Raw genomic sequence first — 25,244 nt, forward strand, 5'->3', positions numbered from 1 at the left:
CCATGTCATAATCCTGCTCATCATCAAACATGTCTCCTAAATTTAGGATCCATTGATGATTCTTGCCAGAACCAGTCTTTACTCTGATGACTACAGAATGATAATCTTTGTCACTCCAGCCCTCCTACTACATTTCTCATTTGGCATTCAGTGTTCTTTTGTGAGGACCCTTCTCCCCCATTTATTTATCTATTATTATTATGGGCTCATGGGCTTTTTATATTTTTTTCAGTGGTTTGTAATTCATTACTGTACTTAATTATTTTGGTAGTCAAATTGCTCCCAGAGCATTTTCTTACTCCATGGCATAATAAGATATGTTATGGGGGTACCTGGGTGGCACAGTCAGTTAAACATCTGACTCTTGGTTTTGGCTTAGGTCATGATCTCTGAGGATCCTGAGATTGAGCCCCAAGTTGGGCTCTATGCTCAGTGCGGAGTCTGCTAAAGACTCTCTCTCCCTCTGCCCCTCCCTCCCCGTCTGTTAAACACACAAACTCTCTCTCTCTCACAAAAATCAGTCTTTTTTTAAAAAAAAAAAAAAAAGATGTGTTCTGAATACATCTGGTACTTCTCCTATGGCCAGGCCTGCAATCAGACATTTTTCTAGTGATCTCTGAGGTGACTTTAATATGCATTCCAAGAGGGATTTGCTGGGCCTATGAGGAAGGCAGATACATGGCATGAAACAGCTGGCATTCAGGGCAGCCTACCATAAGAGTTTTAACTGAGGTATAAGCCATGTGTTATAGGACTATGGGGAGCAAGAAATTAATTTCAGCTATAGAAGACTCTGGGTAGGCTGCAGTAATTGAGGCTTTAAAGGAAGAGTGGGATTTAGATGTGTGGAAAGAGGGACTACCTGTACAAAGATGGTTTTCTGAAGGTGATCCCTGTGCAGCTGGATTAGGGTTGACTACTAACAAGGGACGGTAGGAATTCAGACTCCAGGCTGTAGGGTTTGGATGTTGGTTTGCAGTGAGGCACTGTTACTGGTTTTGAATATGGTCAACAGGATCTAATACGACTTTTTTTTTTCTTTCTTAATTAAGCACAGAGGAAAGCCCAGGAGGCTAACGAATCTTTTTCAGAGGAATGGTCTAGGACAAATGTGAACTAAGTAAGTGAAAAGGAAATGGGCCTGTTTCACAGTCATCCCTGCCACTACAGAGGACTGCACAGCGAGTGAATAGTGATACCCTAAGGTTCCAGAGTGGGGCAAGGAGCTGTGGTAACTGTGAGGTGTGTTGGTGACAAGAAATTACCAGGCTGGTCCATTTCACCAGCACCAGAGATCACCTGAGATTAATCCATGTGTCTGTGCCTTTGCTTAAACCCTCATCCACATGTGGCTTGAACCTGTCAGGAAGATTTGGCATTCTGCCCTTTGTCTCTAAAAGAAAATTTGGCTGTCTATGTTCTTTTAAAGGCTTTATTCCATTACAGAGTTCTAGCCTGGATCCATCAGGAAACCTTGCTATCCTGGGAAACACCTGAGATCTTTTATCATGCCGAGATTGGTTTGGTTGGTTCATTATTATCATTACTGCCATTGAGTGGTGAGTTCATGCTCTGCCATGTGTTATAGAGAGAGTGTGTGGTCACCAAGACCCCAGCCCTTTAGGATCCTGTTCTATGCTAAATCTGGCGATGAAAAGCTAAATTTTTTCCATTACTTGTAAGACTGCAGCTGAGTATGTGTTATCTATGGCTCAAGAGAAGGAGGTGTCCTGTCCATTTTCCCAACAGCAAAAAACGACAACAAAAAACCTTTGATGGGAATTATTGTATATGTGAGAGCTAAGGGTAGTTGGAAATCTTGAGAAATAGTCTAAGAAAATTTTCTGCCTTTGCTACTTTCTTCCTTTCATTCTCACTATACTTTTACCTAAACAAGAGTATGCTCTCTGTATTCCCCATTTAACCTTTAATGTATAAAAGTTCTAGTCTAAAACCAAAACAGATTAGTCCCTCTTCTGCTCCTCTGTAAATTGCGCAATGATATGTTAGAGCAAAACAAATCAAGCCTTTTACTGAACACTGACTCTGTGTATTTAGCCCATTAGTTCAGCACTGTCTCAGAGATCCAGCCTACCATATGTCTGCTGACCAGGCTATAGAGAGAAGTCAGAAACTTGAAGAGCTCCCCTCCCCAGCAAAGGAGCATCAAAGACTGAGCTTTTAAAAGACCACATATGCAGAGCATATCTGCTGAAGTCTGTGTCACATTCTTATCCTATTGGAAGGTGAGCCAGGAGACCCTTGTCCCATAGAGTGAAATAATTTTCTGTCTGGATAGCAAATTTCCAGCTATCCGTCTGTAGTCTAATCTTAGCAGCAATAACAGCACAATAATTTTATCAAAGCTGTTTGGATAAGTTACCCTGCTAAAATACTTCTTTATGGGAAAAAAAAGGATCATCACGAAAGGGAATGAGTTATTGATGTCTTTTGTTTTAGCTCCAAGAATAAATAGTTTTAGTTCTTTGTCCAGTAAAGTGTGCATAAACAGATTTTTTGGGATAGAATTTGTATACCATATTTACCTGTTTTACAGTTCAGTGAGTTTTGGTAAATTTAAATTGTACAGCCCTCACTAAAATCAGAGTTTAGAATGTTTTAAATCACCTCTAAATCTTCCCTTGTGTCCCTTTCTAGTCGGTCCCTACAGTCCCCTTCCCAGCCTCAAGGCAACCACTGACTGATCTGTTTTGGTATAATTTTGCCTTTTCTAGAATTTTAATACTATGGATTCATACAGTATACACACACACACACAGTCTTGTCTGTGTAAGTAGCACGTTTCTGAGATTGATCCACAATGTTACATATTAGTAGTTCATTCCTCTTTAATGTTGAGTAGTATTTCATTGTATGGGTAATATCACATTAGTTTATCCATTTGCCAGTGGACATACATTTAGATTGTTGCCAGTTGGGGGATATTTTGAATAAAGCTGCTGTAAATTATTTATACACAGGTTTTTGTGTGGATATATGTTGTAATTCCTCTTAGGTAGATATAGAAGTGAAACTGCCAGGTTGAATGACCAGTATACATTCTGCATTTTAAGAAAATTCTGTTAGCAGTATATTAGGATTCGAGTTTACCCATAATTTGTCAGTATTTAATATTGCCATTTATTTAACTTTACCTCTCCTGGTGGTGTATTAATTTCCCATCAGGCATTTCCCAGATGACTGGTGATGTTAAGTGTCTTTTTCATAAGTTTTTTTGGTCATTCATATCTTACTTCATCAAGAGTCCATACTTAAATATTCATTGTTTTTTAAATTTATTCCCAGTATTTTAATTTTTTGATGCTCTTGTGAACAGAAGTTTTTATATTTACTTGCAGATTGTTCTTTTCTGTCCCTTCAAAACACAGTTTTTTCGTATGATTTTTTTTATTCTGCAACTTTGCTAACTCACTTATTAGCGCTAGATTCCTTAGGATTGTCTACATCCATGATCATGTCATTGCATATAAAGACAGTTTAGTGCCTTTTCAGTCTTTATGCCTATCATTTCTTTTTCTTGAATCATTGCACTGGCTACGACCTCTACCACAACGTTGAATAGAAGTGTTGAGAATGAATCTCCTTGCCTCTTCCCTGATCTTTGGTAAAATTTCATCTTTTACAACTAAGTATGGTTTAGCTGTATATTTTTAAAGTTTTATTTATTTATTTTTGGTAATCTCTACACCCAGTGTGGGGCTTAGACTCAAGAGAATTGCATGTTCTTCCACCTAAGCCATCCAGGAATCCCATCTGCTCTAGTTTTTTTGTTTTTGTTTTTAAGAGCTGTTCCCCACCTCTGCTCCTTAAACTTGACAAATCTTAATGGTTGTAGCTATTGAGTGCATTCTAGGGAAACAGTAAATGTTCAAATATATTCCCTCAAAACAGATGATACAGCCCAGGGTGAGCTACCATATGGCCTAAAAAACTATGTCTTCAAAGTTTTACCATCTCTTGAATTCATTTCTGTCTATAGTTGAAGCATATTCCCTTTGCTCATGGTTCTCTATAACATGTCTATCCATTTTTAATGGGGAAAGCCTGCGACCTGAGATTATTTTTCTTTTCATCAAGCCGGTGTCGTAACAGACACCCAAGATGCTATAGGTTACTCTGACCTGAGGTAGTAAAAGCAAACTACTCTTGAGAGATGCTTAGAAATGCTTTGCTTGAATTAAATGTTTTTACCAGCAAGGCACAGTCACAAAAATTTGTGTGTAAATATATACTGGTAGCACATACCACCAGGATTAGAAGCCTTAGCAGTAATTTCATCCAACCCCACTTTTTTCAATAAATGAGGAAATGGAGATCAGAAAGGTTGCCACTGACCTCACATTATACCTGTGATAATGCAAACATTATACCTGTTTGCAAAATCCTGGTATTTCAGGATTGCAGCCTTTGATATTCGAAAGCTCGGGGACTGAAGAGATTGCCCAATGTGAGGGCTCACAGCAGTGTCCCTCCCATCACGAGGTCTTGGGCCTTCCTAACTACAGCTCTTCATCATGCATCCTGGATGTCTGCTTGTCCCCACTGAATCTCACTTGTGTCTTCTGAAGTACCGAGAAGATTTCTTGGTCTTTCCTTCGAGTTAATACACCTGACTGTTTTTTGCTTTCTCTTAGTTTGGCCTCCAAAATCTTGCTCAGGACTCAGTACTCTTTGCAGCAGAATGTCGCCAAATTAGACTGTTGGTGTAGTAGAGATAAATAAAGTAGCACTTACTTATTTTTGAAGATTTTACTTATTTGAGAAAGAGAGCATGCGCATGAGCAGGGTGGGAGGAGCCAAGGGAGAAGGAGAAGCAGACTCCCAGCTGAGCAGGGAGCCTGATGCAGGGTTCAAGCCTAGGACCCTGGAATCATGAGCTGAGCTGAAGGCAGATGCTTAACTGACTGAGCCACCCAGGTGCCCCTAAAGTAGTATTTAGTCAAAATAAGAGGATTTAAAATTTTTTTCCTTCAGATCGATGACAAATTGTTCACAACGTTTGCCAAAGAAATGCCCTTTCTAAGGCCTTTAATGTACATAGTTAAACTCATTTGTGTTCAGTACACTGTATGCAGATATATACTCGTAGACACTTACAGTCTTCTGAGTAGATTCTTACTAAAGCAGGGCTTCTGGATAAATGTGGGCCTCGGACCAGCATTGCCCAATCCCTGGATAGAAGGGGGAGCTTCTTCAGAAAGTAGAAGTGCAGTTGCTCAGGTAACTATAATATATACCTCAGTGTTTGATATACTGTCTGTATACCTAATAGTTCATTTTCCCCCCATAGGAAATGGAAAGGTAATTTAAGACCAAATATAATTACTGTACATATCAAGTAAGGTGATCCACATCATAGAGTCTTTATATCAGATCTAGTTAGCTCCATATTCTTTTTCTTTCTTTCATATGCCTTCCTCCCATGATATCCTTTCTCCTGCTAGATTCTAAAATCCTCAAGGGTTGGGCCTGTGTGTTATTCTGTAGTTTCCCACTGCCCTTAATAGTGTGTGTGGCCTATGGTGGTGTCCAGACAGTGCTAAGTAATAATACACAAGAAAAATTGGAAGTCACAGAAATGTGGTGCTCTGGTGAGCCTACTGGTTATCTTTAGGGGAAAGCCCTTTTGTAGTAGTATTTGTAGGCAGGCCCAAGTGAGTGAATGGGAGAATGTCCTTGGGCCATTCTCCATGTATATTCATGAAGCCAGGGTACATGTGCAACCTGAGGGTTTCCCAATGGAATATTTGGCCAAAGGAATAAGTTGTAGGTAGGAAACCTTAGCATTATTTATTGTTACATAATTTTATCTGCCTTGAGTTTTTATTGGTACGGGGTAGAAAGCAGACAAGTCATATATACTATCAGATAGGGTAGTGTTGCCTACTTGGTCTAATTTAAAATATTTGATAAGCTTATAGTTTAATTAAATACTCAACTTTGGGGATGAATGTGTTTGTATGAATAAAACCTGTGCTTCATCTTACTCATGAATAAGATAAGCGCTTTAGAGGTCACAGAGATACAGACCCCTGTAGAGAACTACACCAGTGTCTCATTCCTGCCTGACCTGTCACTCTGGCATAGAATCCAAGTACTTAAGTGACTTAGAAGTTATCCATCTGCCGCGCATATCTTAAGCCCAGAGGGAGTGTGGTGTGTCTTATTGCCAGGCCGCTTAGATTGCCTAGTGCTTCAACTGCTGACCCAAAGCCAGCCTCCTCCTAGAACATGCCTTATTCCTCCTCACTCTGCCCTTCAGAGTCATGTGTCACAAGTCACCTTTGAGAAAGCCTGCTCTTCAGATATTTGAACACGGGATGTTGGCTTTCCAGCACCCTGTTCCTCCAGTAGCAAGTCTGTACATAGGGACTAAAGAACTGCTGTGGGACATTGGGGACTAGACTGGGTATAGGAATGCCAGAGTGGGCTCAGGGTCTCCACGGTCTTCCTTATGGGGGCCCTCACAAAATCTGGGTATCTTTTTAAACAAAAACCCTTCTTTACCTGTTGATCTTCCAAGACTGCTAAAACGTCTCTCTTGTGAAGTCCATGGTTGACCTCTGTTGCTGTACTTTGCAGAACATGCTAAAACTATCTGTTCTTCTAGACCATAAGTACTGGAGGACAGGGGTCATATAGTGTTCTTTGGTGGCTCCTACCGTAGTAGAAGTGCAGTCATGCCTAGTAAACGTTTGAGTTGAATGAATGAACTCTGCAGTTGTAATCCTCTGGGTGAAGGAAAAAGAAGAGCTTTTTCTTTTATTAAAAAGATTTGAGAGAAGGTGAGCACGAGGCGGGGAGAGGGGTGCAGAGGCAGAGGGAGAAGACTCTCCACTGAGCAGGGAGCCTGACATGATGCTCCATCCCAGGACTCTGAGATCATGACCTGAGCTAAAGGCAGATACTTAACTGACCAAGCCACCCAGACACCCCAGAGAAAGGACAGCTTTATCGAGGACCTGCTATGTACTGAATGCCTGCTTCTATGTTAAATCACTTGACCCTGATAAAAGCTTTGTTGTAAAATGGTACTACATTTTTATAGCAAGAGAAAATAAGCTTTGAGGTTGAGTAACTTAGAAATACTAAGGGAGCACCTGGCATGCAAGCCCAGATTTGTTGAGCTCCCAGAATCCTGCACTGTTTGTGTCCCCCTGCTGGCCCAGGCGTTCTGAGCAGTGAGGAAGTAACAGCCCAAGTTACCTTTATTTTCAACCATATAGATATTAGCCCACTTGTTAAGCACTCCCCCAGTTCAGAGATGAACAATGGATGGTACAAATGTAGGCAGCCTACTATGTGAGAACCTTTTGAGATGGTGTTAATGAGTCATCCCAGAGCACTGTTTTTCAGTGGTGTTCCATGGACTACTTGTCCCTGCACCTAGATAAGATGATTCTGGAGGACAGGGTCCATAGTGTTGCCACCTTTTTGTCTCCCACTGTGCCTGGGTAATTATGAGACACGGTGGCACTTAATTCTTATTGATGTGGATGTTCCATTTTCTCCTGAGTGCTAATTCATGTCCTCATTTTCCTTGAAAACTTACCTCCTCCAGGATACCTTATGCAGTTGACCTCTCCTCAGTGTCCCCGATTTATTGCACATAGCTGGGTTGTATTGATTTTATTTGCAGTTGATTTCTTGCTTTGCTTCTTGTGTCCTTGAGCTGTTTTCCTCTCTGCACATCTCCAGCTGTCTTTCAAGGCAGGAACTTGTGACTTCTTCCTTTTCTTTTTCCTCCACCCAGCCCCTAGAATAGAGCTCTGTAAACAGTGCACAAATGACCAATAAATACTTTTGACTCCTTGAGCCTGATAGCTTCTTTTCCTTGCTGAATTGACAGCCTAACACTAGAGCCTGAATCCTTTATTTATTAGATGAGATTTCTATAGCACCTTTCCTCTGAAGAGATCAATATCAGTGGAGTTTGTTTCTGCTTCTGGAAAGTGCTTTTACCTAAGCAGACCAAGTCTTTGATAAGATAGTCCTTACTCCTCAGCTTGTGGGCCCTGGAGATACAGACTCTAAGAAAGCCTTACCACTTCAAGTTTTGCTATCGTGTTGCTGGCAATGAGCCTAAATAAGACCGTGACAAATAGCCACACAAGCTTTGTGGCGTTGGTTGATACTGTAGCCAGTGTTCTCAAAAGAAAATCTGCGTTTGGGGGGCATTATCATTGACTGAAAGGCAGATACGGAGAAGTCCACCTTAGCACACAGTTCATCTGCCCACTAACCAGAGTCCCATCACAGTGTTTGTGGGTTGTAAGCTCTCAGACCGTGTGTGATGTCACCAGAACTGTTCAGTCTCTGAAACTCAGTGCCATGAGGGAGAGTGTCCGTGGGACAGGGCCCATGAAGTGCATGAGACCCAGAGACTGCAAACACACAAGTGCTAGATAGTCAGAGAGTAAGTGCTAAGAGAAGGCGCTGTCAAGCTGATGGGAAGAAGAGCTATCACACTGCAGGTGGGAGTAGTCTAGACTCACTGTGAAGTGTTGGAACAGAGTTCAGTGTCCAGAGATTGGAAAGAGTGGATGAGTCAGCCCTATAATTCACTGGAGAAGTGCCTAAAATAATTGGGTCAGCTGGCTTCTCCAGGAAATAGTTCACCTTTCCACAGACATTATTCCCATCCTGGTCCAGAGTTAGGTGGAATCGAGTAGGAGATGGAAGTCCTCTCCCACGTGCTTTGCAGACTGATGAGAGGTGCGCACGTGGAAGCCGCCCAGTGTGGATACTCGCCACCATCACCAAGCGTGGTCTTTCTTTAAGCCTGCAGGCTACATCTTCTGCTGTCAGAGTAGGTGTCAGGGCAGCCACAGCTACTGGGGTACCCCGAGAAACAGAAGAGCTGGGGAAAGGTGTTGGAGAGAAAGTGGAAGGAAATGAACTGGAGAAGGACTAGAGGGCAGAAATGGAGGTGTGATGGGTGCAGGAAGTTGGCTGGCATTTACTCAAGGGGTATTGTGAGCTTAGGAGGGTGCCCCTGCTTCTTTCTTTCTTCCTGAGATTTGAAGGATGTTCTCCTTCTGTGTTGTCACCTGTGGAGTTGAGAGATAGAGCCGCCCATCTGTCTAGTTGATTCTCAGCCCATAACGCAGTGCCTGGAACATTGTTGGAAGGAGGAGATGACAAGGAGTGTCCCTCTTTGCTCTGGGTGCCTCCTAGTCCATGATCATGGGGCCTCACCAGCTCTTGTACCTGCTGAAATATGCAGTATCATGATGGGTGACTGGGAGGCAGCTGGCACTGGCCTGTGTTGCTCTCTTATGCGGCATACAGCCAGGCCCCCTTCAGTTATGCTGGCGAGTTCTCCACAGCAGTGTTCAGGGCCTGCAGAGGCACAGGGGACAAGCATGTCATGCAGATGTTAGATGCACCCTATGACCAAACTTTTCTAAATACCAGTCAAGATATTGCTTGGATGCAGATGGATTGTTCTTGGACCGTAGAGTGGGAGGTAGCAGGCAGTGGCTGCTGCTGCTGAAGACATCCCTGTGGGTAATGGCAGCCTTGTCTTTTGGCAGCCCGCTTGTGCCTTGAGGCACTGAGCCAGTCTCTTCCTCACGGGATTATGCTGTCTAGCAGCAGGCCACTCCACACACTCACATGCTCCTCTTCTTGAACCATGTCTGCCCCAAGGTCCCTGGGAGATGGAAGCTCTGCATCAGCACACCACAGGGTCTGTGCATCCTTGTGATTAAGATAGGGGATGATGTGTGCTCTCTAGAGCGGCACACTGCAGTGTTACAGGTGTACCTGGGAAGGGAAGGTTTCCAGATTTACAGATAAAAGGGCCAGGTTTGTGTTAATGCTCTTGTATCAGTTATGCAGCTCTTCCTTTGAACTAGATTGTTAGCTCAGGATTAATTTTCCACGGAATCTGGAGTAATTGACCAAAATGCTGGGGTGGGGTAGGAAATGAATATCAGTGGGAATTTGGGTGATGATGTTCAGTTCTTCATTATTTGTACTCAGCTCATTTGTGCTTATGAGTTACAGCCAAGTTTTAACTCTAGGAGAGTGTCTCATGGCATCTTGGACATTTCTGGGTTGCCTCTCAGAGTGAGCTCAGGGAGTATAGGCTGATATTAATAACGGCAATAGAAAAGCATAATTAGGAAAGTAAACCTGCTACTGCAAACAGAATATCCAAAGCCAGACAATAATAGTTTCAGATTGTGCTCACTGTGCTTCTGTTCACCCAAGTAATTGGAGATAGAATGTGTGATGGTGTTCCTCTCTCCAGGAGTGTTGGGGAGGGGCAAAGTTACCAGCATTAATATTCTTTTATTGCTAGAAGTAATTTTCTTCTGTTTTTAATGAGTCGGCTGTTGACTCAAATTATTTATTTATTCAGTTTACTTACGTGAGTTCTAGAGGAAAAGCAGGGAATAAAATTGACAAAGCCCCTGACCTCATGGTGCTTTTATTCTTTGGGGGAGAGTTGCAGTAAACAAGGAAACAGATAAATGAGATACTTCCTGATGGGAGTAAGTGCTCTGGTGTAACAGGATGGCAGAATGAGAAGGGCAAGTGGCAGTGGGGGTGGGGGGAAGGAGGAGGTGAAAGCTGAGCTGATACAGAAAAGCTAGGAGAACTATTCAGAGAACTAGGGGGAAAGTGCCCCAGATCAAGAGAACAGCAGCAAAATGGCCTGAGGCAGGAACAACTGGGCAGATTGGGACCAGAAAGGTGGCCCCTGTGGTTGAAGTAAAGTACGTGAGGAGAAGCAGTCAGGACTAGAAGGGGGGGACAAGTAGGCCTTTGTAAGGACTTAGAATTTTACTCTGAAAGTAGTGGGAAGGCATTGAAGGGTTTTAGGCAAAGGAGTGGTGTGATCTGATTTACATTTTATATTACATTTCTGTCCCTCTGGGAGATAAACATAATGCTTGTGCATAGACTATCAAGAATACATAAGAACTGGTAGTAGTGGTAGCTTTGCCTCTGGGGAGGGTAACTAAGAGAATGGGATGAGAGACTAACTTTTTGCTGAATATTATTTCATGCAAATTGAATGTCTGTTATATTCATGTATTACCTATTCAAACAGGAATTAATTAACAAATATTTAAAAAGTACATCTCAAGTCAGTTACCAAGAAAGAAAAGAAAAGAAATCCCTTTAACTGCTCTGAAAGAGAAGGCTTGGAGGGCAGCAAAGGAAGAAGAGGGCAACTCGTTGTGGGCTCTTGCTAACCATGGTGGAGATTTGGTCTCACTCCATCCCAGCCCTGCTGGCCTTTGTTCTCTTCCTTCAGCATGCTGTACTCATTCTTCCCACAGGACCTTTGCTGTCAGATGATGGAGAGAAGCAGAGCAGATTCAGAACATCATTTAGAGATAAATCCAATGAGACTACTAAAAGTTGGTGTGAGGAGTAAGGGAATGAGGAATCAAGGAGTCCTGGTTGAGCAGCTGTGTGGATGTGCCATCATTCACAGATGAAGGGAAGATTAGGAGACCAGCCAATAATGGAGTCAAGAGGATTAAAAGTTCTATTTTGAACATGTTATAGTTGAGATTCCTGTTAACCGGTCTAGTTGAGTGTTTTTTTCAAGGAGTACATTGGATATGGGAGTTTAGAGGAAGAATCAGTGGTTGAAAACTAAATTCCAGATGCATCAGTATTTAGACTATACTTGAAGATTTGGGTCTGGATGAGATTTACTTAAAAGGAAATGTGAAAGTGTAAGAGTACTACTTTCTCTGGTGGTTTCAGAAGGGAGGCCAGTAAAGGATTCCAGGGAGCTGCAACCGGCAAGGTGGAAGGAAGATCAGGAATATCCCAGAATACTACAGAAGCTGAGGGGAAGATCCTATAAGAGAGGGAGACGAGACACATGCTATTGAGAGAGGTGAGGGTGAGCAGATGGGATTTGGCCACTTGACCTCTTCACAGGCTTTTACTTATCCCCAGAGGTACCAAAAACTGTCTGTCTGTAACTAACCTCTCCATCATTCAGTCGAAATATTCTGAGTGAACCACCCACTGTTCGAGGCATTAAATTATAGAAGTATGGTTCTTGCTTTCACGAAACCTAGACAGGAAAATAAGTTAAATGAAAATTACACACAAATGATACCTACAGTTATAGTTATGACCAGTGCTTCAAGGAAAAGTCCAGGATGCCATGAACAGTGGATAGTAGGGCCCGAGACTAGTCTGAAGGTCTAGGATGGTCTTCCAGAGGAAAAGCCATTGAAGCCGAAGAAGCCAGAATTTGGTTAGGGCAGTGTGTCTAGAGTACAGGGGGCAGGGCTGAAAGGCATGAGAGTGAGCGAAGGTGGTGAAATTGATTTTCCTTCTTGGGAAACCATTAAAGGGTTTAAATAAGAGTGTGATTATCAGAGACGGGGGTGTGTGGAATCACTGTGGCTCCTGTGAGCAGGATGGATTTGAGGTTGTCAGCCACCCAGAGAAGGCTATTATAGTAGCCCTGGTGAGGGATACTGGTGGCTTTGACTGGGTGGCAGTGATAGAGATGGAAGGAAGAGAAGGAATTTGATTTTTGGAAATAGGATCCACAGGACTTGGTAGTTGAAGAATGAGGAAGATATCAGTGATGACCTAGTCTTCTGTCATGAGTGACTGGCAGCAGGGTGAGCCCATTCTTTTAGTAGAGTGGGGGACACTGAAAGAGAAGCAAATTGCTGAAGAAGTAGCAAGTATTCCATTTTGGATGCCTTAAGTCTAAGGTATCCAAGATATCCAGTAGATAAGGGGATCCAGAGGCATAGAGCTCCAAAGAGAGAGATCTGGAGCAGAGAGAGAAATTCCAAAGTTGTTGGCATGTATGGTTAGGGCTTTAAACCCTGGGACAAGTATGGGGTGAGACAAAAAGAGAGTCCAGCACTGAATAATTCTAACACTAGTGCAGGAGACCAAAAACAGGGAAAGTAGCCTGTGCCCATGGGAGTCCTCGGGAGTAGTAAACTGTTCCAGACGCTATCAAGGAGAACCGAAAAGGGCCCATTGGATTTAGCAATGAGCAGTCTTCATTCATGGAGCTTGTTACATAGCCAGACTGTAACTGTATCTGAGCCCCCTCCCCACACACTCTCCAGGTGAAGGGGAATTAGGCTGTGAGGTCAGCTTCTTCCACATAGCCAGGTAAGAAGTCTCTAGAATCCTGGGGTGGGCTGTCCATTCACTGGGGGGTTTAACGTATGTAGTCTATAGTCTGTTCTCAAGCCTGAACTCCTGTCTACAGCTGAAACAATCTTCTGCTGCTGAATAAGCCTCTTGCCCTCCAGGAGAGAGGCTGTGTTTAAATTAACCTTAAAAATGGGGAATCAAGAGATCAGCTTCTCTGCCCTCCCTTCTGCACATGCTTCGAATGGTGGACAGCAGATGTCTGTTGTGGGACTTGTGACTTTTAAGGCTTAACATTGTGAAAATAGAAAAGAGCATACTTACACTCTTGAGCTCCTCAGAGTGACCTGTTTGAGTTAATGTGAAAACAAGAGGCATGTGGAGAGACTTCTCATTCTTGAAGCACAAAACAAGTGCATGGGATACTGGTGCAGTTTGGATAAAAGCATAATTGTTCTCTGAGTGTCTAGAGTCTGTTCCTTTCTCTCATTCCTCCTTCCACTGCAGCTCCCAGCCCGCCAGCCTCAGGGAGATAGACATGGCCTCTTCAGCACACAGTCAGTACGTGACCAAACTGGGAAACACACATGCACTGCCTCTGATTGTAACAGGGGCTTGCAGAATTCACGGCCATAGCTGTGGAGAAGCCCCCACAGGAGCAGAGGAGCTGCTCTCCACTGTCCTTGGAAAGTTTCCAGGTCCCTTTCATAGTGTCCCTAACCAGTGAGTGCTTTCTCGCCTGCCCTGTGTAGTCTTCATATATTTAAATCAAGTTTCTCTAACATTTGCATATCTTCAACAGAAGATTTACTGAGCTTGTCACTTACTGTGCCTGTGCCTCGGTACAGAGAGGTTTGTGCAGGGGGTAGAGGAAAGTGCATCACGTGTCCAGAGGAAGATTTCACATTAATTCTCCTGTGTCGGTAGCAGCTTCACTTACGAGAAGGAAACCAGGGAGTAGACTGAGAGGTGAAGGGGAGGAGGAGTAGGAGGAAGGGACAGGGCAAGGGGCTCCCAGCCTTGAAGTCCCAGTGTGTTTTATTGTGTAAGGTGACAAAAGTCAGAAGAGCCATCCCAGCAGCAACCAACCTGCCTTGCACTGGCTGCTTTCATGTCTGTAACCCCATTTTATGAGAGGCACAATTGAGGCTCTAAAAGATTAAATGTCAGAGCAGTGCAGCTAGAACTTGAGTCCAGTACTTTGGCTCCAAAGCACAAGCTTTTCACTCGGTTATCCAGAAAGAGACCTTGAGATTACCCTGTTTGTGAGATTTGCCCTAGCAGCAAGGGTGTGACTTAAGCCATTGATCTCTCCCAACTCCAATCTGTCATCTTTGTACTCTCCTATGACCTCACCACATGAAGTGGAAGGCCAACAGAGAAAAATGGGAGAAGTATTCCTTTCTTTTCCTAGTGTTCTTCTGGAGAGAGACACATGGCATTTATAGTCCGAGCACCACTGATATTCTGTGACTTGTCTGTGTAGTCCTCGCACTGGCTAAACAGGCCACAGTTCTCTGGCAGGTCTGGTAGCAGAGTTGCTCCTGTGCGCCCAGACCGTGCCCTCGGTGGCTCTTGGGTGGGATGTGTGGGGCCCTTTTTCTTTTCTCCATTGTAGCTTTGGAGCTAGTTTTCTAGGTGAGTGCTCCATTTGAGAAGGTAATCTTTTAAAGGACAAGGTAATGCTGAAAGAGAAAGGCAAACAAATTTCAAGTCTGCTGAGAGGAGGATAAGGTCACCAGAGAAATAGAAGTTTCCTATCAGTACCTTACTATTCTCTGAGGCCCTGAGAGGCTGGTGGTGGGGCCGGGGGGGTGGGGGGGCGGATGGAGAGGAGATCAGAGTAGCGGTACCTCCTAGGGTTTTCCAGATCCTTAAAACTGCCCAAGGTAGCAAGAGGCTAATGCTCTCGGCTCCTTAAATGTAATGGTGTTTGAAAGAGCAAGTCATTATTTCTGTGGCAGAAACCACCTGGATCCATTTTCTCTTAGTTTTTAAATATATGTTCATCTGTAGGTAAAACAGTCTAGCAGAAGGTGAGCGAGCCAGCAGCCAGCCCCCTTCTCTTGGGCGCTGAGGTGTTATAGGGCTTGCTCGGAGCGGGGTTTGCACAAGTCAGAGTTGATGGCCCAGTATCCTTTCTGGTGCAGGTGCCCTGCCCCACTTCCATCCCAGGTGCCAGAAATAGGACTAGGTTTTCCTGGGTGGGGGAGGCTAGAACCAGGGGGGCAGGACTTGTTCTCTGAAGGTCAAGGAAAGGGAGGCCTCCTGAGCTGGGTGACAGGAGACATTACTGAGACAGGGCACACATTTCCCCCAGAGGAGAGGAAAAAGATCATTCAGGTTTTTGCAAGAATGGAGCCGTCTAGAGAGCGATAAAGGATACCCAGAGTGGTGAATTTTTTATACTTTTACAATGAGGTACGTGCAGACTGCATCAGGAGCTTCGTCACGCTGGACCAGGACAGTTTTCTCTCCGCTGCTGCTGACTGTTCTCTCAGAGCCATGGGCTGAGTGTGCACAGCCGCGTGAGGAGCTCGTCGCACAGGGTCCCCGTCTTCTGCTTTCTGTCACACTGCCTCTTGTGCTAGCATTTACCTTCTGTCTAACTGGTATTTTAATCGGTTTGGGGGGAAACAGATGATTGTTTCTGTTTTAGAATTGTCTTGGTATGTTTTAGTGCTTTTTGTTAAATTGTCGAGTAGAATAGGCTCTTCCAAATTGCAAATTCACCTTTCCTCTGAAGAATGGACAGACTGGGGACGCCTGGGTGGCGCAGTTGGTTAAACGACTGCCTCCAGCTCAGGGCGTGATCCTGGAGTCCCGGGATCGAGTCCCACATCAGGCTCCCAGCTCCATGGGGAGTCTGCTTCGCTCTCTGACCTTCTCCTCGCTCATTCTCTCTCTCACTGTCTCTCTCTCTCTCAAATAAATAAAATAAAATCTTAAAAAAAAAAAAGAATGGACAGACTGATGCCTGTCCGCCCGTTCTCTCCCCAAGTCCAGCAAAGCACTGTGCCTGCCAGCTTGTGAGCCAGGATATCCAGTGCTGCTTCTTGGGAGTGTGATGCTTTTCCTTCCACCATGCAGAGCCAGAGGTGGAGGAGAATGTAAAGCAGACCCTATTCCATTCCTGAAACACCTGCAGCTGCTTTGCCCGTACCATGGGTCTGATGAAATAAAATGCATTAAGATCCTTTAATACATTTCTGTGCTGCAAATTCTGCCTTGGGCGTTGGGTCAGTAGATGTGGTGTAATCCGGGGTTGCTGCTGGTGGGGTTATAAATGGCTAATGCTTTCCAGCAAGCTTTCCTGTAGCCGCCTGCTGCTCCCAGCACGCACTTACAAATGAGCTATGAGGTCAGCTTGCTGTCCTGAGCTTTAAGAAACTTTTACCTTGCTGGAAAAAAAGGTGATTCTTTTTTCTAACGAGCTTGCCTGGTCATTTCAGACACATGGGTCAGGAATATTTGTCATCTGTTCTTTAAATAGGCACGTGGATCACAGGTGGTTTCTGTTGATGGGTTGAGAGTGTCCATTGCCAGGTTTCTTCAGGAAGCTTTGGGAGGTCTCGGGTAGGTTCTCTTTGTTGGAGCCCATGCTCCTGTGTAGGAGCAGCCTCTGATTTTCCTCCTGCCTGGGCCTCAGGACCACTCCGCGGCCAGCACAGCCTCCAGAGCTGGTGGGCAGGTGCGCTGGGACGGACGTGTGTGCGCAGACGGCTGTGCACCAGTGGGTCATGTCATAGGCCTCCACTCCAAGGCTTGTCAGTAGTTTTAGTTTCTTCTTGAACCTTTGGCAATTTGAAATTCAAATGAGCGAGAAAGTGTAAAATATTTCTTGTAAGTGACGTAAAAAGTGAGCTGAGGCTTGCTTGCCCTGGTCTGTGGCTTTACTAAAACTGCCATTGTGGGTGAGCCTTTAAGCTGGGGTTATGGGATCTGCAAGAAAACAAATGTTTGACTGAAGTCCAGGAGTATCCAGGGCTTCCCAGCTTTGCCAACTTTAAATAGTGCTGCTTGGGGACGCCTGGCTGGCCCAGTGGGTGCAGTGTCTGCCTTCAGCTCAGGTCATGATCCCAGAATCCCCAGGATCCAGCCCTGTGTCAGGCTCCCTGCTCAGTGGGGAGTTTGTTTCTCCCTTTGGCTCTGCCCCTCCCTACCATTTGTGCTCTCTCTCTTCTCTCTCATAAATAAAATCTTTTTTAAAAAATAAATAGCAGCCTAAGATAAAACCGATAAGCAGCATTTCTCTCTGACAGGGATTCAATAAAAATGTGAAGGACTCAGACATTGAATGTGGATTTTAGCATTGCTTTATCTCCCTTGGGAAATTCCATGAAAAAAGGTTCAACCCCTGCTTAATTCTTAGAGTTTGGAGGGAAGTGCTTGGCCTGGGGTTGGGGGGGGTGGGGGGCGGTGGGGGTGGTTGTGTTAGTGAGACAGGGCCTCAGCCAAGGGTGGGCACTGCTCGCAGGTTATAAGGTTGCCTCCCTCCCTCTGCCCCCAGCTCCTGCACCCAACTTCCCCGCCGCCCCCCACACACACACCCTCGCCCCCGTACTTGGCTATTTCCCCAGGCTTGTGGGTGGGGGGCCGTGCACGGGCAGAGCTGGCCACTAAAGCGTTTATTATCTGGTTCAGCTGCCCTCAGGGCCCTGCCTACCAGCACTAGTGAGAGGTAAAGGTCACAGGGTCTGGGACAAGCTTTCCCAGTGTTCCTCTTGGGCAGTGATTGTTGTGGATTTTTGTAAACAAGTCAGTAAACAGGAACCAGTGTTACAGCTTTCATAGCACTTAGAGCAAAGTGTTGGCTGTCATCGTCGATGGCAGCATTTGTGCAAATTGTTCTGGGTCCTGTATGTTTGAGTCTCAAGATACCCAAACCCCTCCCTGTGTAAGCAGATGTGAGGTTTTAACTGTGGATGAGGACTCTAAGATGAACAGTATGACTTCCAGATGTTAGCTTTTAAAGCTGAAGGGTCAGGTCAAGTTTGGTTCCCACCGAATTAAAGCTGCCCTTCAGATCTTTGTGAGTCTTGGAGAAATGAGCCTGTTTTGCGTTGAATGTGTTTTCAGGGCCATTGGGTGTTGGGCATCTTCAGGCTGATGTGGCATATGGCTCTTGGCTGCCCCAGGTCCACATCAGGAGCGCTTTGTATTTCTCATGCGGGATACAGTCTTTCTGGACCGAGGGTTAGATAGTCCTCAATTGTGTTTTCTTGCTGTCTGCTGTAATCCTGTGTCTGTGATAGTGACAGAGTTAGGGAGGCTTCTGGTATCCTCCCATCTTTCGCTGTCCATAGCCACAGACTTGGGCAACCCAGGATGAGCCCAGGTAGGTCAGCCTCTGGGGCCATCTAGGCAGGCAGCCTCTTCTCTCCTAATGCTGGCTGCTTAGTTCAAGATTTTTTCATGAGGGTGTAGCTGCTGGAGACCTTCCAGCTCAGCTGCCAGGGAGGGGCTGATTGGGATCACCTGTAGTCGGCCTGCTGTCCCTCTTTCTACATACAGGATGGCCTGTCAGAAGCCAGGGAGTGGCCATGGAAGGAAGGTAGGCTATAGAACAAAGTGCTCAGAGAGCCTTCTTCACCCTCCCTTTTTAATCAAGGGCTCGTCCCAAATTGCTCTTCAGTGCCAGCAAACAAAGAAAACGCCCACACAGGTTCTTGAGTGTTTTGTGCAGGTTTATTGAAAACAACTCTGGTGGCCTTACAGGAGCTCTGCAGCTGCCTTCAGGCCAGTATGTCATGGAAAACCAGTAATCTGGGGCTGTAAGGAGCAGGGCAGCCGGTCACATGAGATGGCAAGGAAAGGGCTGAAGTTAAAGCACATTTAGCAGGCAGATCATATTTTCAAAAGCTTTGCTTTGGGTGTTTTCCTTCTGTTTTGGGGATCAGTGTCCTTTTAATCACATTCTCCAGCCCCTGATCCCTCCTCATCCCTATAAAGTACTATGTGGTGTATAGTCATTGTAGGGAAAAGTATTTTGAAATTATTTTTCAAACTACATGTCACTGAACTTCGGGGCCATAACCAGCATATGGATATGGAATGTTACATATGCACATGAGTGAGTGATTTTAATTTTGATACACAGTTTTTTAAATCAGGGAAAAAAGAATTGTATGGTACCCTGGGTGATGATACCAAACTCCTGTTGCATCTCAGCTGACCAGCTCACTGTCCTCTGTGCTTTCATCCCTTCAGACACTGCCTTGGTTGACCCTCTCTGGAAAGGCCCCAGTTGGTTGCTGATGAACAAACAGTGTGGAGAATCATCTGGTACAGATGGAGGCTGTAAATCCCCTTGTGTTTTAAAATCGTGTTCATCATTGAAATTAAGAACAGTCATCTTCCCCAGCAGCCTGAACTCATTTCTCCATATCCAGCTTGGTCTAAAGAATCCAATCAGAGAGTAATTGAGAGTTCGTGACACTTGCAGAGGTTTCTGGTAACAGACCTGTGGGTACCAAGAAAAGGACAGAGATTCGTCCCACCCACCAGTCATTCCTGCCCTCCCCTGTATCCAGAGCCGCCCACTCCCCAGCACTGACATGGACATGTGTTTAGCCATGCGTTTAGCCGACTGGCTGCTGTCAATGGATAATGTCTACTCAGCATTTGGGACAAGTTCCAGCATATAACTTCCTTTTGGAGAATGACCCTGATAGAAGAGGGGATTGAGCTTAATTTATGTCAGCTAACAACCTCAGTGCAGCAACTTGGACAGCTAGCCTTCTGGAATTTCCCGAGACGTTTCCGTAGTGAATGACAGTGCCATATATTCTAATTGTTACCCATGCTGCTCCCAAGTGTAGAGCTGTGTAGTGGTTTTCACCTTGTAGAAATCAAAGCCAAGTGTCAAGTTGTGTCTAACAGAGGTACACAGAACTCGAATGGAGAAATGAGATGTTTCTGGCTGGCTGGAGAATCCTCAGGCTGGGAGAGAGTGTATCAGGCAGCTGCTGTGGGTTGTCACGGCCTGCTTCCTTTTCCAGATGGAGCCTGGGGTTCTCTGATTCCCTGAGGTGGCGGCTCTCTAGCCAGCAGAAGGCAAGCACTAAGCAAGGTTGTGGGGGGGTGTGATAAGAACAAGACTACAGCCTTTCCCCTCCACCCCAGTCTGCCTTTGACTAATGAGGTGTTAGGCTGAGCCAGGGCCGAGTTAATTTCAGAAGTAATCCATTTCCTGCTACTTTAATTCAGCCGGCACCGTTTGTCAAAAGTAGAGAAGAGCACTTGGGACCTTCTCCTGCATCATCTCAGTATCTTGAAAAAAAAGGAAGGGAAGGGGCAGCAGGGGTTCTCCCACCCCTTATTGTAGGTGCTGAGGTTATAGAAGTGTGTCAGGACTTGGTAACATAACTGTCCTCACACACATCATGCCACCGTACTGTGGTACCCCGCCCCAGGCCCCAGTCTTAGCAGCAGGTTCTCCCCTGCCAGGTGGGCTTTGCTCCCAAAAGACAGCTGTGCTTGTTAGATGGAGAATGCGTATTGGGGCCATCCGCACTTAGGCTGGGAAGTCCTTTAGGACAAAGACAACTGCTATCCAATATCTACAAGTAATGAACTTATCAGTAAATATAACACATAAGCTCATTAATCTTAACTTTGCTTTTGGACCAAGGGGGAGCTTGACTTCTCGGGAGACAAAAATTTCATCTGTGTTCTTTCTTTTCCTTAAACCCAGTCCCAATTTAGAGCCAAACATATTGCCATGCTCTCCCTGGGAAGCAGTTAATAATGCGTTTTTTTCTCACAGTGGATGGTCCAGGCTCAGCCTGGTCACTCAGGCCCCCAGGCCATGTGCACGTGTTCTGTACACAGCGTGAGCTCAAGGCATCTGAGCAGGGTTTTATCAGCTGAAGAATGTTCTCTAGATGAAGTGAATCTTACAACTGTTGCCTGTCCGGGTCACTTGTCTTTGCTTCAACTAATGCTGTTCTTCTGAAATCACTGCCTCCACCCTTCAGCTCTGAAAAGAAAAGAAATTGAGGATGTAGACATGGATGCACTGTGCTTTACAAGAGGTGGCTGCTCATTCACTCTGGGCAGTGAGATCTAGGTGTAAAAGAAGTCTTAGGGGGAAAAAAAAAAAGTCGTCTCTGGGAAGAGATGTTGTTTGTGAAGAGAGCATTGGCTTGGAAGGGCTGCTGTGGGATACCTGCCCAGGCGCCCAGGGAGAGGAGGTTTAGGGAAGGTTCACCTACAGGTCGGTCCTGTGGATCTGGTGTAGGCGCGTGGGGCCTGGAAGTATGACCACATAGGACTGACGGGGTGAGTGGGGACAGGGGGCCAGCCAGCACAGGCAGGTGTCTTCCCAGCCTGGATCTCCCCCTCCCTGAGAGAGGGGGCAAGACAGTCATAGGCGACATCAGCTGTCTGTCTCCCCACCCCCACCCCCCAAACACACATCCATACACCCGTCAGCAGTTTGAAATTGAGCAGAATAGAAAGGGAAAGGGCCAGATCCTTGGCAGCTCTGTGTTGCCTTTGTCCTCTGAGCTTCCTGCTGACTCCCTGAGGGCCTCCTCTTGCTGTTTCCTCCCAGAGAGACTTCACCTGTACCATTTCCTTTCTCTGTGGGCCTCTCCTGGGTCCCTCAATCTGCTCGCCTCATCAGTGTCTCCCTTGACTTCTCCGCTCCAGAAAGAGGAGCAGCCCTGCAGCCTCCTGACCTACCAGGTGGAGTTAGAAGCATCAGGTTCCTTTGAGGTGGCTGGCGATTAGAGGGCAACATTTCTGTTCTTCCCCCTATTTATACGTATACCTTTTCCAGCGCTTGAAATAATCCATTTTCTTCTGAGAGCCTCCACTCCTTGTAGGCTGTGGTTTGATCACACCCACCATCTCCCTAAGCCCTCACCATACAGGAGGTAGAATGTTAGTTTAAGCCATAATCATTTCTGCTTCCTCCCTGCCTCCTAGAAGTGGTGGGTGTCCTGTGGTGTATGTTACAGTTTGCCCAGGCTGGAAAAGTGTTGAGCTGGTCGCTTTCTGCCTTCTCCCGTTTGGTGGGGAAGGAAGGGGACTCAGAACCCACTCATCTCCTGGGGAAGGGGGTGTGTCTCACTGCACCAGTCATCTTTGGGGTTCCATTTTCAGGATTCAGGCAGGAGCAGCATTGAATGCAGAGTCAGTGTCTGAGCAGCCACGCTTGGACATCGAGAGGCCCCTGGACTGACTGGAGGAGGAGCTGGGAGACGGGAAGTCACAGGCCCCCTTCCTTACCGGTGGCTGCTGTCCTCCAGCCCAGAATGAGTGCTGGGCTTTATGCGTTCAGAGGCCACCCTAACTGTGTGTCTTTTCTGCTTCTCCCACTGTTGCAGGTTATGTGTTCTGTATGTTACATCGCCTCCCCGAGCAGCATGACTGTACGTTCGACCACATGGGCCGCGGCCGAGAGGAAGCCATCATGAAAATGGTGAAACTGGACCGGAAAGTGGGGCGCTCCTGCCAGCGCATTGGGGAGGGGTGCTCCTGAAGGCCAGGCACGGCCGCCACATGACGCTGTTCTTAGTTCACTAATGTTAGCCTTATTTAGGACAAAGTCAGCCAGACACCTTGTACTGGGCACGCGTCAGACTACAGCCAGTCCGTTTCCTTTCTTTAGCCAGCCGTCCTGGTACTGTAGTTTAGGGGTTGATGGTGGTTGAAATTGATTTCTGGCTGGTTACTAAGGTGCCTGCTAGCCATTGTATAAAATTAAAACATGAAGAATATTTTTTTTTGAGCATGGCTAGTGGATTTAAAACAACACATACCTGTCACTGCTGGAGTCAAACTTATAAAAAGCCTTAAGCGGAAAGTGTTCCAGATGGAGACTCTTGAGTTAATAGAGGAGTAGAAGCTGGTGTTAAAGTTCCCATGACGCACATGGCTTTGCCAGAAACTCTGGTTAATGTTCGGCCTTTCACCTCTTCACTTATCCTTAGTCCCAGTAGCCAGGATACCTGATGGCCACGCGTGCCTTGGCCACAGGAGGCTTTTGAGACTGGCCATGTGGCTGGGCTGGGTGGTGGCTTCGCTCTCCCACAAAGCTGGAAATGGGGGTGGGGTGGTAGGTTCTTAGGAAAATTTTTTTACCTGACTTGCTATGAAAAAAACTCTCTCAGCACATGAGAAGAGAAAGAATAACCTCACTTTGAAAATTAGCTCCACTCAAGACTAGTCCATGTACGAGACCCATCTTTTCTATATAGGACCCACGGTCATGAGAAGCTCCAGGGGCGCACCCTGACCCCACTGGCTCTGGTTTGCCATTTGCCAAGTGCAGGGATCTGGCAATTGATCAAATAAGGCTAATTACAGCACAGCAGCTGCGGCTGGGATCTATGGACTGGCCTCTGCAGCTAGATTTCTATATTGGGAGTTTTTAAAAAGACATTTCATAGCCAACGGGAATCAGTAGAAGGGCTGGGGGGGAGCATGTGGGATGCTGCCGCCCACAACCTCTGCCCCCTCCAGTGGCCGCCTGCCCAGCCCTTTCGGGGCCAAGAAGATGATGCCATGACCCAGCCCCTTGGTCTGTGCAGCTCCACAGTCCAGGGGAAGACCTCTACCACATAGCAAGTTTAGGAAGGGGAGGCAGCCTGCGTGACAGGGGCAGCGGGGTGATCTGTCTAGAACAGTGGTTCGTGGCCATGGCCCAGTTCTGAGTGAGACATTTGCTCTGCACGGGGGGTGGGAGGCCATATTTCTCAGCCCGTGCCTCTTCCTGCAGGTAGAGAGGAGTCGGTAGCTGTGGTAGCTCAGGCCAGGTGGGGAGGGTGGATATGGGCCTGTTTGCCCGAGTTAGGGAATCATCACCGATCTGATGGGGGCAGGGAGGGGAGACAGGATTAAGATTCTCTGGAAGGCCTGAACAGAGTGGAATGGGCCAGAGACCCCGTCTGGTCCGGGCTGGTGAGAGTCCCAGGCTCCTACAAAGGTGGCTTGGATCTGCCCACATACAGGCTCCTGGAATAGCTTAACCCAGCAAACTTTCCCTTTTATACCACGACCAACAGTTCGACTCTGCAGTTCACAGCCAAACACCTGCAACTACAAATGTTTTTTGATCCGGAATACTGAAATAGGAAATCATGCTCTTACCAACCTCTTCCTCCCATCCCACCCCCACCAGAGTGGAATCCGCTGCAAAATCTCCAGCCTTATTCTTGCTTCAGGACCCAGACCGGTGTCTTGCTCCAGGGCAGCCCAGGGCAGAGGGGCCGGGTCTGCCTGCGTTTACCACTGTTGTCAAGCCACGGCCCTCTGGCCAGTACATGGCCATCCTCAGTGAGGCGGCCTGTCTAGGCCCCCGTCAAGCTCTGATCCTGAAGAGGGCCCCCCTTGCCCCCCCGCTCTCTTCCGGCCCTCCTCAGGCCCCACCGCTGCTGCTTTGAGGCAGGGATGGGAGCAGGCTCTCCAGGGAGCCCAGTGGCACACAGGGCTCGCAGCCCATGTTCACTTCCTGATGGTAGAGCTGGGGGTGGGGGGAGGGCTTGTTCCCCTGCAGTATCTGTTCTGTGAAGTTTGTTAAATGTAAGGAAAGCTTAAATTCTTGTATCTTTAAAAGAGAAGATCTTATTTAACCCTTTTGTGTTTTAGATTTACTTACACACATAGCCTAGAGCTCAGTTTTAGTTTTAACATTGTGAAAATATTAAAAGAATCTTGTAACTTTATTCTTTTTTCTCCTGCTGAAAAAAAAATTAAACCAATCGTATGAAAGTTTGGATTTCTCTGTTTTGCCAGTTCTCCTAAGTGCTACCTGTATAGCTAGAAAAATGGTGAAATGTCTCTCTGGCTGGAGCTTGGATGAGGTGTGGCAGGGAAGCAGGTGGCTCTTGTGTGCAGAGAGAGCCTCTCCATTGTCTGGGCTCCCCCTCCAGGCTCCACAGCAGCTCCCCTTGTTTCTGGGAGTGCTTGTGCCTTTGGAGGTCACAAGGCCTGCGGGGTGGTATGTTTGCTGGCAGCAGGACAGTTACGTAGGCGGGGGAGATGAGAAGAAACAGGCACCGGCCCTGATGGCCCCTTTGTGGTGTGTGGGTTGGGCGTGCTTGGGGCCTGGGAGGGTCAGAGTCTGGGGACCCCAACCCCTCGCAAGGGAGGAGCAGCATGGTGTA

General features: G+C 46.3%; 1 protein-coding gene across 1 annotated transcript in view; it reads left to right on the top strand.

The window, feature by feature from the left end:
• The window catches only part of ZFAND3 (zinc finger AN1-type containing 3), a 335,397-nt gene extending 310,594 nt beyond the window's left edge, over window positions 1-24,803 (top strand). Inside the window, exon 6 of the mRNA XM_044250372.1 lies at window positions 22,464-24,803. Coding sequence (XP_044106307.1) covers window positions 22,464-22,618 — 155 coding nt within the window. The 3' untranslated portion in view covers window positions 22,619-24,803. The remainder of the gene's footprint in view (window positions 1-22,463) is intronic.
• The last annotated feature ends 441 nt before the right edge of the window (window positions 24,804-25,244 follow it).

The sequence above is a fragment of the Neovison vison genome, chromosome 1 (genome assembly GCF_020171115.1).
Source record: "Neovison vison isolate M4711 chromosome 1, ASM_NN_V1, whole genome shotgun sequence".
Taxonomy (NCBI): Eukaryota; Metazoa; Chordata; class Mammalia; order Carnivora; family Mustelidae; genus Neogale; species Neogale vison.